Source organism: Parambassis ranga, chromosome 13, assembly GCF_900634625.1.
Source record: "Parambassis ranga chromosome 13, fParRan2.1, whole genome shotgun sequence".
NCBI classification, from domain to species: Eukaryota; Metazoa; Chordata; class Actinopteri; family Ambassidae; genus Parambassis; species Parambassis ranga.
The window spans coordinates 15,532,348-15,548,488 of NC_041033.1; the positions used below are offsets into that span (position 1 = coordinate 15,532,348).

Genomic DNA, 16,141 nt, shown 5'->3' on the forward strand with positions numbered 1-16,141 from the left:
CTGATTTCAGTTCTGGTACATGTGCAACAAGAGTCCTAGCAAATTTTTGGGAAAAAAAAACTTTTTTTCTGTAATACACAGGTAAGGAGTTTGCCCCTGAACCACTCATGCACCCCCTTTGCCCAGACTCTGAACTGGGCTAGAGTTATTCAGAGCTAAACTTTGATAAACATTTAGCATTTAATGGACAATGGACCCTGACTACTGCTTATATGCCCTTTTAAAGGAATAGTTTGCTATTTTTTTAAAATATATACCCAGTCTCAGAAAAATGTGTCAGAGTTGGACAGTGCCAAGAATAATATTTATATGATACATTATTGGACAGTGTCTGTGTTTGTTGGAGTGATTATTTGCCAACAATAACGCTTTTTATTTTGATTGATTAACCCTTTTTTTTTGTTGTGAAGGTTTTAATGCAAATCGTCTTCCTAAACATGACTAAACAGTGTGAGTAATTCATCAGGTGAAGTTTCAGTGTTGTGCATTGTGGCTTACTATATAGCTGCTGCAGAACTCCCAAGGGTTAACACCATGAAATAGTAATTTGTGTCATGTGCTGTGATGTCTGCTAATGCAAACTGGAGCTACATCTGGGCAAAGCAAACTGGGACTGACTATGTCAGATTTCCTCCATTTTGAGAGAAACCACATTACTGTAGCTGTCATGTTCATGAAGAGATGTCTCTGGAGACATCCAGTAGACAAAAGTGTGGGTCACCAGTGTACAAATAGAAATACAAATGCAGACACAGACAAAACCCTTGTAAAAACAAAGACAAGAAGAACACTTGGTAATGTTAAGGAGCAAAATGGGACAAGCTGTGTTTCAGATTAAAGGCATAGACTGTGAAGGTCAAACGGACCTGAACACTAGATTCATTCCTGTTTCCTGTGGTCTACTAACCTTGAAATATCAAACTTATATATTAAATGTAAATAAATAATAAATCAAATATTCACCAGTGCATCACATTTCTCAAACTTATAGTGAGTAGTCATTGAAAGCAGTGCTCTGCGATAGCTGGGCTAGTTTAAAAAACATGAATGTGATTGGCTGGAGTGACATGACAGACATGGTGGATGCTTCCAAGCATGAAACGAGCTCTACAGAGAAACAACTGTTCGTAGTCTTTATGCTAAGCTAATCTGCTGACTGTTGTTTTCTGCAATGACAAAAGAAAAGATAGATCATCTCATCAAACTTTAAATTTCCCAAAACGTCAAACATGTTTATTTGAAATGAAGCAACATAATGTTCACTTCAGACCCTTTTCCCACAGGTTAAGGTCTAAGTGATTCAACCTACAAGTTATTTTTCTTCTTAGCTGCTTCTATTTGAAGGATTCTTTGTGGTCTGGCAAAACGTATCTCAGCATTTCTCAGGAAAAGGACAAACAATAGCTCCAGTTGTGGTTTATTTGTGTACAGAGGAGGGATGGAACAGTACTTCTGAGAGCCGGCGAGCTTTTGAGGCGTGCCTGGGGATGAATATAAACCATTTCAGAATACCAGTGTGGCATTTGTGACTAACATTTTTACAAAATGTAGGCTTTGTAGCTGACTGTACATCAACCCATTTAGAATCTGAATTGATTCAAGATGCAGTGACTAATACAGAGCAGTATATAAAGGCAAATTCAGCTGCAGTTGGTAGGTAATTGGCATATCAATATACGCATTTCTGCAGAGAATAGAGAATAGAGTTATGTTTCATCTCTATTTCTCACAGTGACCTGTTATCTCACACTGAGGAAATATAAAAGCAGAATGTATCCCCTGCTGAACGTTCATTGACGGCATGTGAGTTGCAGTGATGGGTTTTATTAAGTTCCACTTGAGAGACAAGTGCATATTTAATTCAATTCCATTTTCTGACTTGGTGTAGATTGCTGTAGGTTAGCTTGTGTTCTCTTAACATAGACCTTGTTCAGCCTTCAGCATATTTAACATCAAGAAATTACAAGGATGCAAAGTCTTCAGGACTTGAAATAGGTCAAAATTTAATTAATTTGTTTTTAATTTATTATTTTTTATCATTTTGCAGCTGAAACAGCTATTAGAAGAGGGACCAGGGCATTTTTTGCCTACATGCATGTTCCCCAGAAGATGAATTATCAGGACTCTGGTGACCTCCTGACTTAAGCTGGTGCCACCAGAAGCACAAAGATTTTACTAATCCAGCAAAAATCCCTAATGCTTACAGGATGAACTAGCACAAAATCTAAACCTGTTCTTTACCCAAACTTCATGAGGCTTTTGATGAAATACTTTTCCTCAGCAGTTACCTATTAGACAGGTTGCCAAGACGCAGAAAGATCGCCCTTTTTAACAGAGCAGAAAAAACAGCATGTATAACAACAGATTATTATGTGATCAGAAAGGTCAAGTGTCCTCATAGAAACAGATCATAAGACTGTGGTGTTTGTTACAACTTTAGCTATATCTACACCCTTCCTTGGGACATGTAACAAATTTTTAAAATTTTAGATGACAGATCATAATAATTAATAATTAATATCTGAACAGATCTAAACCAGCATGGAGATTTTATCAGTAACACACCTACAGTATGTGATAGAGCCTTGCCTCATTGAAGGCAAATGACTGAATGGAAGGCATGGTGAATAACACACATAAAACAAAACAAGGAAAAGTCAGTGCTGCCTGCACCATCCACTACTTATCTTGCTTTTTAAAACCTGACACTGGACATTGAGGTGGAAGACATCAAGCCAAAGGTCAGGTTGAGGATGAGTAAGGCGGAATGTGGAGGATGAGAGTGGAGTAGAAGAGGTGCAGAGGCCAACACGGCTCACCTTTTCAATGCAGAACACCCTTATGTTTACTTTTTATCTTCCTCAAGTAAATGTTTTTGGAAGGTTACTCCTTTCAGACTAAAACTATGCGCAGGAGGATTTTGAAGATATTTTCAAAGCGTATTTGTATAGTGCTGTGTTTTAAAAGCAGACTTTCACACATTTTCGAATCCCTTCTCCTCGTTTTGCTGTAATTTGCAAGAAATTGTGCTGCAATTATTGATTTTCAAATAATTGGGAGGAAATACTCAGAAACCCACAAGATGTTCTATCCAAACAATGGCAAGTACCAAATTTGCAAGAAAAGCATGTGTTTATTCTTTAAATGAATGTGACATACAGCTAAACACACAAAAATACTTCCACTTGCCTTTGCAGTCTAATATTTTACATATTTTATAATGTTCCTTTTTCAGAAGGGGGGATTCAGGCTAAAAATATGTAAAGTCATCATTAGTGTGCACTTAGAAAAACACTGGAGCTTTACGCATGATATGCTGATAGGCGTCAGGAGTGTTTATTTAGTAGACAGGATGAACATTATTGGGACAACATACCAGGACAGTGCATGCTGCTAATGAAGTATTTTGATAATTAAGGTCACCGTGTAAACACAAGCCGTCATTCTCCCCACTGCTTGTGATTTGAATAATTTGGAGTGTAAATTAGTTGATGAAACTAACTGCATCGCTGCTTCATGATGTATTTCATCTTATATGTGGCCTCATTTGTAATGATTTGCCACGCGGTCTCACTCTGCACAGTGAATATTTGCTTATATGCACATATTACTTTAACTGTCCATCCTGACTGACTTATTCCCTGCATTTTCCCTGCCTTTGCTATAAGGCTGGTCAGTGATATACAAAACTGCAGCACTGTAGTGTCTGTTTAGAGCTTTACCGTGCAGTGTGGCAACAGATCCTCCATGCATCACCACTTTGTTGTTATTCAGCCATTTTTTCTAAGCCTGTGGATGTGAGCAGAAACAGTGTCAGAGACGAGAGTCTTTTATTTAAGTGACCTCATTCTCATGAACTCCCCAGTATTCAGTCAGGGCATGTACTGTATGTTCATAATGAAGACAAACCTCTTTGAGTTGCTTTTGTGATACAGTTCTGACAGAAATTACAGTGAGCGAGGCGGAGACTGCCAGAAATACCACTTCATGTTAAAAACACTTAAGAGAAGACAATAAACAACAGCGTGTCTTTGAGAAGAGAAAAGAGATTAGTGTTGTGAGCATCTGCAGGAATAAACACTGCACAATGAATGGCTGTAATAGCTGATGTTGATTTAAAATTAGTGGCAAGTTTGATATAATTAGGGCCCTAGCACGAAACATGTGAGAGCCCTATTGTAATGCAAGGAATTATTATGATTCTCCTATGTCTTTGATCGCACTGACCCCTTGAACGTGCTCAAAAAGTCACCAAACATACCCAAACTCGTCCCCCGTCCTACTTGACAATGTCGCCATAGGGCCAGATGGCTCTGCAGTGCCCCCTAGATTGAGATCTGGCTCCCCATAGACCTATAGACAGGAAAATCGGTACACAGATGTATCACCTCTAGACGAGAAAAAAAGTCTCTTGGAGGTCTCCTCTAAGACATACAGGTAGTCCGCTGTCTTGGAAAAACCTCGCCATTTAGCATTTCGCACTCGTCGTATTTTAACGAACTGCTCCTAGGGGATTTGAATCATTTTCCTTTTATTTTTCATTCAATCATTATTGTTTGCCTTTATAGCCATCAATCAGTCCCCTACCTACATAACTGCAAAGAACAGTTTGGGTTTTCACAGCTTGATGTTGCTGCTCTTTGAATACACTACAAACACATTTTTTGTGGACAGGTGTATTTTGTACTGTTGTTTTTAACCAATTCAACTTTCATCCAAAGTAAAGTTTTGTGAGTTTTTTTTTATTGCCTTTATTTGACAGGATCAGTGAAGTCAGACAGCCAATATGGATGAAAGGGCAGCCAAGTGGCATGCAGTGAAGGTGCGGCCTCCTGGGAATCAAACCAGGGACTCAATTGCACCCATGTGGAAATTACCCCCCACCACTCTGCACTCACCACTCTTTTTTTCAACACATCAAATTTTACAAGTTGGAAGAAAAGCAATCCCAAACTTGCTGACAAGTATAATAATCTGATTGACTTGTTATATGAGTTATGGTGGGACCTGTAAACTGTAATCAGCTGTAGTTAATACATAATATAACTCGATGCTTTATGTTGGCCTCCCTGACTTCATACGCTCATTTAAAGTGACAAATCAATATATCTCAATGTGACTGTGGCAGAAACTTCTAATAACTCACTGGCTGCAAATCAAATATTTAATACAGCATTATATAAAAGGCTGTTTCTTGTTGATGAAGCCTTGTTCACTGCAGCTATACATTGCTAGTTTTAATTCTCTTTCAGAATTAGATGTAAACCTACATTTTGTGGGCAACAATGGGTAGTTTTGGTAAATTTGAAAATGCAAAAGAATCTAACAAAAAATTTGTGAAGCTAGTTTTTTAGAATTAGAGAGAGAGAGAGAGGGAGAGAGAGAGAGAAAGGGAGAGGGAAGGAAGGAATCAAAAAATATGAAACCCAATTAAGCCTGGCTAAAACACTGCTTTTTCACACCTGATGAAATCCTGTCTGTTTTCATAAAGACTCTCATACTGCAGTTCCCCATTCATTTATTAAACCGGGGGAACTTTTTAAACACAGGGGAGGAAAAGTAATCTGTAATGCGAGGCTGTTGCTTGATGAGCTGTGTCTTCTACACAGAACTGATTTAAAAAGTAGCCTCACGGGGTAAATGATTAAAACTGGAGCCTAAGTTATTTATTTGATATTTTATTAAGCAAGGACAATACAAATGAGGCTAGTTAGGACAAATAAGTGCAGTGGTGGTGTTAGGCCTATAAATTCAGTTCATTTATTAGGCTAAAGAAAACATATAAACAAAGACTGTGTGTGTGTTTGTGTGCATCAATATCATCATGAAACGGTCACACATTTAAAAACCCTAGTTCTTATCAGTTAAATGTGTAATTTCATTTCAACCAAATATCAAGTATAACAAAGGTTAACCCTGTAACTGTCTCCCTTAAGGGCTTGCTCATCTTAACTGAGACACAAAGACACTACACAGTAGGATTATAACAATGAAAATTTACATACAAATTGGGACACTATAAAGCCCTCTTAACAATTTACAGGCCACTAACTATCTAATTAAAACATCAAATTAAATCTGGAGCAATAACTCATGTTTCCATAAGTCTTACTTTGCAAAATATGAACAGTGCTCATACTTAAAAGAGCGCGCAGAACGTCACGCCTTGCCAGACTTCCACACTTTACAGCACAACTGCTGAATCACAAGTGTCAGTGAAGACCTTTGATGTAAACAGTCATTGCTGCAACCGCAGCCAATTAAATAGAATATGCTGGAAGATGTCTCCTGTTAGTTCTTGCTTTAAGTTCAGAAAATAAAAATGAAAACATTCCCTCAGTTCAAATAGTTTTAGCACCAGGAGCTTCCCTTTTTATTTTAGGTTGACAGATCCTTAACCCAAAAGTGTGTGCAGTTTAAAACTATTAAGAAGTGTTTGGATGTTCCTGAGCCATATTATTGTCTCTTTGATTTCAGTAATTGAAAAATGAAATTATTTTGATGTGTGAAAGCATAGTCTTAGAGACTAATTTGTGCATCCAATAGGATTACAGATGATTGCTACATGCTCTGTCAAGGTTAAAGCATTTTATTGGATTTTCGGAGGCCTGGTTCCTGCTCAGTTGGTCGTTGGCGTGTGTTTTGCAGCGACGCTGTATAACACAGAGCCCAGGAAAATATTGGCTTTTGAATAACACACACAATGAACTTTGTTAGAGCTTTATCTTGGCATACTGTGTCCTGACATGTACTGTAGGTCAATCTACATGTACTGTGTGAAATCTATATGTGAATGAATGCCTCAGACTGATTGGCTGAGTTACAGCTGTTTCACTGCTGTGATGCTGCGTGCAGGTTTGTTTTCTGATGGTTGTGTGTTCATATTCCAGGAATTATATCATCGCTTTGACTTTGACTTTAATGTGGAAAATTATAGGCATGCTATTCTTCATTAACAGCAGGTCGCCACCAGCCGTTTGGCTCCCTGCAGAAATAGACATGGACAGTTTGATACTAATGATCCTGGCCCTGTATTATGCTGTTCATTCTACTGTATGTGGATACTTTCAGCCAAGCATTCCAGCTGTGCTAATAATTCCAGTAAAGCACTTCTAGCGATACATCACCATCACTGGCTATAAAACCAACACAGATTTGTTCAGATTTTTTAAGGAAGTATTATGAAAAGCTCATAATCCCTGGTGTTTCTTGCCCATATTAATGATACAATGATCACGTATGAATGTTTTTTTTTTTACCAGTGATAAATCAACAAATTAAAGGTCGGTAATCCAATCCAGGCTGAAAAACCTTAAAGCAGCTCTGTAAGATTTCTTAAGGCCCTGAGGCGGTGTTTCTTACCCAGGGGTACTTTTACCTCAGGGGGAAACTTCTGCAGTCACCAAGAGGTGCATGGAAAGCATTAGTAACTCAGGTCATTTAAAAGAAAAACAAAAATAGCTGTACCATCTGCCATGAACACTTTACTTGCAGTGTGTGTGTGTTCCAGCTTCTTTGCCAGCAAATAAGCAAAGAAACAGTGCACTAATGAAATTGATACTGTTGTAGAAGTACTAAATGATTCTGATTATGATTTATGTGTATAAACAAAGTTAGCAAACGCAATAGATTAAAAGCTGAAGAGGTCTGATATATTAATTAACACACAGGAGAACATATATTAGAAGGAACACTGAAAGCAGGTAGAAAGGCAGATTTAGGTTAATAGAACATTTTGAGCTCTGAAAAGGACTGAAGTGACCACAGAACGCAGAGTGCATGGCCCCGTAGTCTTCCAGAGCTCTGACGAATACAAATGGGAGGACTGAAACATTATTTTTCTTCTGCACATATATAGAGACAAGAGAGGCACTCTCATGCCTATCCAGTCGGGTTGACGTATACACTACCCTGACAAATTTATTACCATTAAGCCACTGTGAGGCACCACGTGACTCGTGATTTATTACAATCACCTGCCGTATGTCTGCTGATGCAGAATTGCCCGTGCATGCATCGGCTGATAAAATGTGTAGCATGTGTGTACCAATTAGGCATTTAGCTGTTTTCTGTTGGGGAGAATGATGGAGATCATTACTGTATGCAATTATTGAGGGGAAACGGTGAATCCTGTTGCCACAAATGAACACATGCACGGAGGATACTATGTATTTCCCCACATCTGTATGCTTTCTTTCACAAACAGGCAAGTAATTATTAATGGCAAAATATCAGCTTGACTGCATCAAAATACGGCTCTGCCTGTCATTTACCTCTAGTAAATATACACCTCTGTGTAATAGTGTGACCAAAAAAGAAGCAGGAATCAAACTGAGCGCACGTGTTTCATACCTTAGGGGCATAAAGAATTGATGACCTGTGGTGATATATTTGGAGTATCATTTCCTCCCAAAATTTGCAAAGGGGTTCAAAAAAAGACAGAAATCTGCAGTACTACTGTTCTCCTTTATAAATCCTGATGTACTAAAATAACTTTGGGGGAACAAATGTAGATAACTGGGCTAAAGTTTAAGGCTGGCAAACACCCATTTCCTCATACATGATTCCATCCTGCTGTGTTACAAACCATCCACGTGTGAGTCCATATACATATACTATGTGAGGAAATTTAAATGTTACATACCCCTGCATGTTCATGTACATGGTCCAAGCATGAGAAAATCTACATTTCATTTCAATAAGCCTGGTTCTGCTTCAGCCATCGGGGGTCACTTACAAGGGTCTGATTCAATTATTCTTCCTTTCACAACAGGAGGAAAACATTTTCATGCTGAATGGTTTGCCTAAACAGATTACCATCTCAAATAATTCAATTTCCGTTAATTTGATTGATTTCATACCAAGGGGGAAAAGAAATCTTAATTTAAAACCATTGCATTTCTAATCAAACACTAACTGAGAAAGAGGCCTGAGTGAAAATCTTTTATTACCAGTTTCTCCACTAATTTAAATAGAAAATGCTGATGGCTGCCCTATTAAACAGCACCATCGCTATTCAGTGCATGACTATAGCTCCTATATGCAGGAGCTCCAAAATAAACTCCTTGCAAGACACAACACACACACACACACATATATATAGAGAGAGAATCTATGGCTGGCCATTACTACAGAGGATCCAGATGAAGCAGTTCAGTCATCTGATCTATTCCCATCCATTATTCATCCTGCTGGGGGAGACAGAAACGCTGGGCTTCTCTTCTCTGAGAGAGAGACCCAGGAACCCCATTCTCGTGAGCAAAGGAAATGCCATGCAGTAGTGGAGTGAATCACTGAGACAGCAAAGAGAGAGAAAGGGAGTGAAAACAAAACATTGTGTGTTTTGTGAGATATTGCAAATCAAATTATCACAAAAAACATATTTATGTTTAAAGAAAAAGTACAAATTTTCTGACTTACTGAACATTTTTCTGCTAGTTGAACTTTGCAGCCTGATGCCCAGTCAGTGCTATGCTGTCAGAAAATATAACAGACCAGCCGGGGCTGCATGCAAGGAGAAAACACCTTGTGGAGACATTGTGTGAGTGGCAGGCAGAACTGGCAAGCTGCCACAGATAATAACATCTGAAATAAATTTGATGTGTGGAATTCAATCTGTAGCGATAGGGACGGCTGCAGCATTAGAGTGAAGTTCTAAATGCTATCTACTCATCCATGGAATGAGGACTGACACGCAGTCTCAGAGAATAGATTGTGCAATTAGCAGCCTTTGTGCTGTTTTGACACAATGAAAAAGGGAAATGAGATTCAACGTTGTCATGCACGCTTCTCTGTCTCTCTGTGATTCCCGGAAGATTGTCCACATATACCAGGTGAGAATAAGTTAGAGGAGCTGAAACATTAGGAGACATAATAAAGCACGGAGAGAGTTCAGTCGGTCACACTTATTAATAAGCTGCAATATTTCATTTCCATACAAACTGTTTTTTTTAAAACCTCAACTTATGATTTGTTTTTTTTTATGTGGAAGATCATGCCTCTGCTACAAAGTGTAGTGCACAATTTGAAGAAAAGGGGGCGCTCTTTGAGTAGGCATTGAGTTGAATGACTTAAGATCCAGCTTTACTAAACTTGACTAATTGCTCCTTTAATTGAACAGCTCTGTGTGTGGTTTAAAAGGGAACATGTACATCCCTTTAATGCACATATTTGTATTGTTTAGGACATGCAGCAGTGTTGCAGTCACCGCTTTGTGGCTCCAATAGGTTATTATGTGTTTGGCTGCAGCCTTTAGGGTGTTCAAACACATAAGAATGCACAGCTGACTGCATGATAAAGTCAGTTTTATCTGCAGCCTTGGCTATAAAAACCAAAGTGCAGCCAGTTGAGTATAGGTTGGTTTCACTCGCATGAACTAACAGGCTATAACCATAAAAGAAAATTACTATAATATTCCTATAAAGTGTCTGTGGTGAATTTACCTCACAGCCCTGTGTGGTGTTTTACACTTCCCACAGAATCACTGTAATATCACTCCAACATTCCCACTGGGAATTACAGACTTTGGTATTCAGTTTAAAAAAACAAAAAAACATTCTAAATCATGCTTATGCGTGACTATAATATTCATATAGCTATTATTTTATAGGCCTAGGTGTCATTGCAACATAACGCAGCCCAATATGATAGCGGGCTCCCTGCTTGAGCCCTCCCTCCACCTCTCATGTGTCTACATTTTCATCCCATGGCCGTCTCTAGGTGATTTAGCGCCGCCAGTCTCAAGCAGGTGTCCAACATGGCGATCACGGGGAGCGGATCTCTCGCTATTTCTTTCTCTGTTTTCGTGATTTCTGCGGCGTTTCTTCCTAAAGGTAAGTTTTTTTTTTACTGGTGATTTGTGTGCGTGATGCAGAATTGTACATTGTACAGCATAAAAAAGCCCGAGGAGTAGCTACCGGGGAGAAGTTGTGGTGCGTTTGCGCGCTCGATGCGCACAAGCTTCCCCTCAAATCTCAGCATCACTTTCTATGGGCTCTGATACAGCCGAGATACTCGCGCTGTTTCTGGAGACTGTACTTATCTTGTAATTTTAGCGCTGATTAGGTGCTGTCCCGAGTTCTGCTACAAAGGGCTGCTATAAACACAAAAGTCCTGCTGCACATATAGGCGGGGATAAAGTCATAATCGAGTGGTCCCACAGTGTTTAGATCGAGTACAAGTGAGAGGCACTTTCTGCTTGAAACGTGTTTCTGTGTTATCAAACGAGACCGACTCTTTTGCCACGAGGGGGACAAGACTCAGACGCACATGCACTGTCCCTCAGCATAAAGCGTCTCAGTCCAAACTCACCCCGCTGTCTACACATCTCTCAAGTCAGGTGCGCTTTGGAGAAAAACACGCATTGCAGCTCTTGTCTCGCACAGTGTCCTCTGGCCGCACAACTGCAGCCCCGTGATGCCAATGTGTGTGTGTGTGTGTGTGTGTGTTCTCCAATCCGCAGTCCTCACACTTCTCCTCCTGACAGCGTGAGGCTGGAAACGTGTATCTGCCACGTCGCTCTAAAAGCTTTTCCAATGTGCCACTGCATGAGCCAAGGGTGCCTAAACGTGCACGACTATTGCAGTAACCCCCGTCCCATAATTTCCCCGTTATTCCGCCGCGGTTGCATCAGAGTTGCATGCGTCAGTCTGTGTGTGTGTGCGTGTGTGTGTGTGTGTGTGTGTTTTTTATTTTTTTCCTGGAAAACGTATCCGCTGACAATATGACGCATGTGAAGCGGTTAAAATGTCAGCTCGCAGTCACTTTAAATCCCTCCCAGAGGTAGGATGGACGTGTTGTTGCGTTGTCAATCCACCCGGCTGTTAAAATTGCAAGCAACAGTTGCGATGACAGGTTTACACTTGAAGACTTCTTGAGCGACTTGAATTCTTTTGCCCTTAGTGGAATCACACACACACACACACACACACACACACACACACACTTTACAGTAGCCATCAACAGGTCTGCAGAAAGTCATCAGCGCCTCTCTCTCTCTCTGTGTGTGTGTGAGTGCTCCTGAAATGAGGTTACTTTTAGAGTGTGTGTGTTTTCAGTTGACTGCTTACAGAGCTTTCATTTCACAGTTGTTGGATTTATTAAGGTCTGTGTTGAATAGCAGTTGAATGACATTTACAGCATTGTCTAGCGTCTCCTTGTCACATTAATTTAATTAACCTCTCGGTGGAATAAAATAAGGCATTATGAATGAGCAATACCCTGGAGCTCAGCACACGGAGGGCTGCAGAAGCAGCAGCAGTAGTCAAAAACTGAACATACAGCCTCCTGGTTCAGGTAGAAAGCCAGACCTAACCTGAGGGTTTGTATGATTTCTCTGTTGCTGTGGATATATATAGGCTATATAAATACAGCTGTGGGCCATCATAAGAGAAAGTTGTTGTTACAGTAGGCACCAATAAAACTCTCATCTGAGGATCCTGTTATGAATGCAGAGACTTAGCATTGCAACAAAGAATGTGTTTAGCGGTGTTTCTTTTGGCGTCTCCTGGGGCTCGGCCTGTTGCAGCGGATCAGATGGTTGAATTTCTTAAGGTTGCATAACCCCACTTATTGCTGGTTTAAAGTCATTCATCAGGACTGAGTGATGGTGAAGTGGATCAATACGAGCTGTCATGAAGCCTCAAGGCGCTGCTGAAGGACAGGATCTCAGAGGAACAAAAGGAAACGTACTGTTGTTAGGGTGCTCTTGGTTGCCAGTTGGCATGTGACCCGATAAGTGATTGAAGATGTTCTCTGGCTGCATATGCGGTGGGGGGGGGGGTGTTGGCTTTGAAACAGATACTGCTGAAATCTGCTCACAGTGTGCGCTGCTCTGCCCTCAATTTGTGTTCATGTCTATTCCTCTTCTGGAGGCGGGAGTTATTTCTTCAGTTTTCTTACATGTGTTCATCTCCCTGTGTGTTACGCTTGTCCTGTGGCAGTGGTGCGTGTCAGCACCGACAGGAAGTTTATTCATTTATTCACAGTGTGTGGATTTTTTTGATGAGAGGCACTAAGGAGGAGTTGGGGGGGTCAATCGTAGTCATATTGAAAAGCTTAAAAAGTCTGTTGTGTTCTTCTAGTGGAAGTCGTGTTCATGCAGCAGTTGTTCAGCAGTTAACATTATTTGTTTCTGTTCACCTTTAAGCCAAACATCCACTCTCTTTCAACTGTGTTTTTGGCCTCTGCCAGCTCCTGTGGGAAATATCTGGATCCTTAGCAGCTAAGTGCTCCACAAGGTAGTCTCTAATTGTGTGTGTTCGCTATTAGGTGTTGAGCCGGCAGTGTGAAGTGCATTTAGAGCTGATGCAGGTGAAATGATGCTATGAGAGTGGAGGAAGTTGCTCAAATATGTTTCCTGATTCAATCATTTTATTTTATTGTGTAAGGCTGTTCTGATGTTGTCAAGGTAGACCTGTGTGAAAGTCTGTCTGTGAATTCCAACACATCGGAATAGATTGATTACCAAGATGTCTGTTTTCACTCATGAACTCCGGGGTTGTCCTTTCACAATCACACTGGAGCTACTGAAGAGATGGTTTAGTTTTGTTTAGTTCAGATGTGGTGCCATGCTAAAACAAACAATTACCTTTTTTATTCACACATCAAGTCAATCTGACAAAAACTTCTTTCTAGGTAGCCAGTGGGAGGAAGTCTGTTAAATGTCCATGTTTACAGATTTGTAAATTTGTTTTCTCAAATAGTTCTCGAGGAGACAATGGACAGACCCAAATTGAGGTTTCCACTAGGGTTGGGCGATATTGGCAAAAAAATTAATCACGATTAATTAATCACGATGGCATTTAGCCGATAACGATTAACTTGACGATTAATTGATGACAGTTGCACTTACATGTTTTTGACTCTAAATTGGCACAGTGTTCTAGCATGATGCCGACAAATCATCAGTCAAGTTAACTACTTCATTCACAACAGGCTAAGCTGGTGATTAGGCACCAACCAGCCATGGAAATATGTATTGATAATATTGAGGCACAAACTGCTTCAAAATAATAATGAAGCAAACATTTAAAGTAACTTTGTCCTTCAAATGTTTTTATCTTAAGGTCACAAAGCATGTCAACATTAAAATTAAACAGACAAATAGACAAACAAAGTTCAGAAAAGTCACATCAGTGATTATTTCAAGTTAAAAAATGTGTCTGCGCAAATGTGACTGGAATATGTCCCACACTAGTGCATGTTTTCACTCAGACTGTAGAACAGCAGCAGAAAAAACAAACAAATAAACAAACCGGACAATTTCACATTTAAATGTGTGTCTGTGCAAATCAACCTACGTTACGTTCTTCCAGCGCTTCGTTTGGTCGTAAGGAGAACAATGACTAAACGTACCGCGGATTCTCGGCTGAGTGGAATTCTTTCCAATATCTGCTGGAGGAGACTTCGCTGTTGCAATGTTTCCTATCTTGCTGTGGAGTCCGTAAATAAAGATCGGAGTTTATTCATTTGATACGAGCAAAAATTCAGTTACTATAGCAACAACCAACGCTACACGCTTCACCTAATGCATGTCGCGGCACTATATACAGCTGTAGTGTAGTGTTGTGTCCTCGTTGCGCTTTCTTCGTGCTCGGGCTTATGGTGACAGACGTTGAACTTATGTTAGAAACGTGCTGCTCCGCATTATTTAACTGAACACCACTGTCTTTTTATTGTTATTGTGGGCTCACATGTGCGCGGGTGATGGTGAGACTACGCCGCACACAAAAATGCGTCATCATGACGAGGCACTAATCGCCGTAATCGATAAGTGGCAAATATTAATCGATTACAGTTTTTCTGACGATTAATTGCACACAATACGATTTTGCACAAGCCTAGTTTCCACCCATGAGCCTGGAGATCTTTTCAGACATGTTGTTTATCATTTTGGTTAGGTTTAATGGCCTCTTTCATGACATGCTTGAGGGCAAATTTCTCCCATAAGCAACAAGCTTCTCTGCCATTTTTGGCAATTGTGGCGACGCCTCAATCCAGAGATTTTAAGCACACTTCACTTGACCACAAGAGGGCAAACAGCTACGTAACCATTAAACTTCATCCTCTGATCTTGGTCTCTTGTGATGATGGATTGAACAAATCATATTTCATACAAGATTCAATTTTCTCTCACACAAAACAAAGAACACCAGATTCTCCCAAGTTATTATTGTTGACATGACTCGACCAATTAACTGATTATCAAAACAGCAGCAGATTGATTTTCTGTCATTCTGCTAATTGATGATGTTTCAGCAGCTCTCTGTGGCAAACAGACGTGGTCTTCTTTCTACTGTCTGTGTAAAAAAAATATAAAGCACTCCGAGTTCTGTACAGTGTTTCAGGATAAATTTAATACCGCACTTAATGGCCCGTTGATATGTGCCCGCCTTGTGAAGTATTTCATCGCCTGTTCGGTGAGATCACCGTAGTACATCATTTGTAACAATAATATACTCTTCTATTTAAAGAAATTGAATTTATTGCTCATTAAATTTACATTAAACTCTGCTTAATAAGCCTCACTCTAATTGCTGGATAATGCATGGCACTACTTTATACGGTGGCAGCTAATCTTACTGTTGGGAAGCGGGGGGCTGCTGGAGAATTGGCACATGATCCATGTGAGGAATTTAACCACTTGTAGCAGATGTAACAAAGACTTTACTTTCAGTGTTTTAATCTGTAAATATATTTAAACCATCCCCTTGTTCGTGACAGTGTGTGTATGTTCACGATCAAACTTCATAGTCTTTTGAGTTGTAGAACGGCGTGCACAGGGTCCTTGCAGCTGAAAAGCAAACAGGCAGAATTCACTTCAGTACTTGTCAGCCAATGCACACTGAGAAAGAAGTTGGTTATAGAGGTCCACTTTGGTAAAAAATTGAAAATCTCTTTCTATCCTTGACTCACTATTCTTGTCAGTATCTGAAGGACTCCAATCTTTCCTTGGAGATATCAACTCAGTACAAGGCCTTTTGTCTACGTAGCTTGACCTTTAAGTAAAAACAGATTCTGCTTGTTGTGTCAAGGTCATGGGAGCACGGATGCAGATATGCTATATCAGTTATTGTATAAAAAAATATTTTTCTTTGTGAGTGATTTGTAATGTGGCGTCAAACTAAATGACAAACTAAGG

At 39.9% G+C, this 16,141-nt stretch overlaps 1 protein-coding gene across 3 annotated transcripts in view; it reads left to right on the top strand.

The window, feature by feature from the left end:
* The first annotated feature begins 10,703 nt into the window (after positions 1 to 10,703).
* Positions 10,704 to 16,141, top strand: part of cadm1b (cell adhesion molecule 1b) — a 129,160-nt gene continuing 123,722 nt past the window's right edge. For 2 of the 3 annotated variants that reach the window (XM_028419751.1, XM_028419753.1), the window contains exon 1: positions 10,704 to 10,832. In XM_028419751.1, the coding sequence (XP_028275552.1) occupies positions 10,757 to 10,832 (76 nt within the window). In that variant the 5' untranslated portion in view covers positions 10,704 to 10,756. The remainder of the gene's footprint in view (positions 10,833 to 16,141) is intronic. The other variant, XM_028419752.1, reaches the window with a different exon arrangement.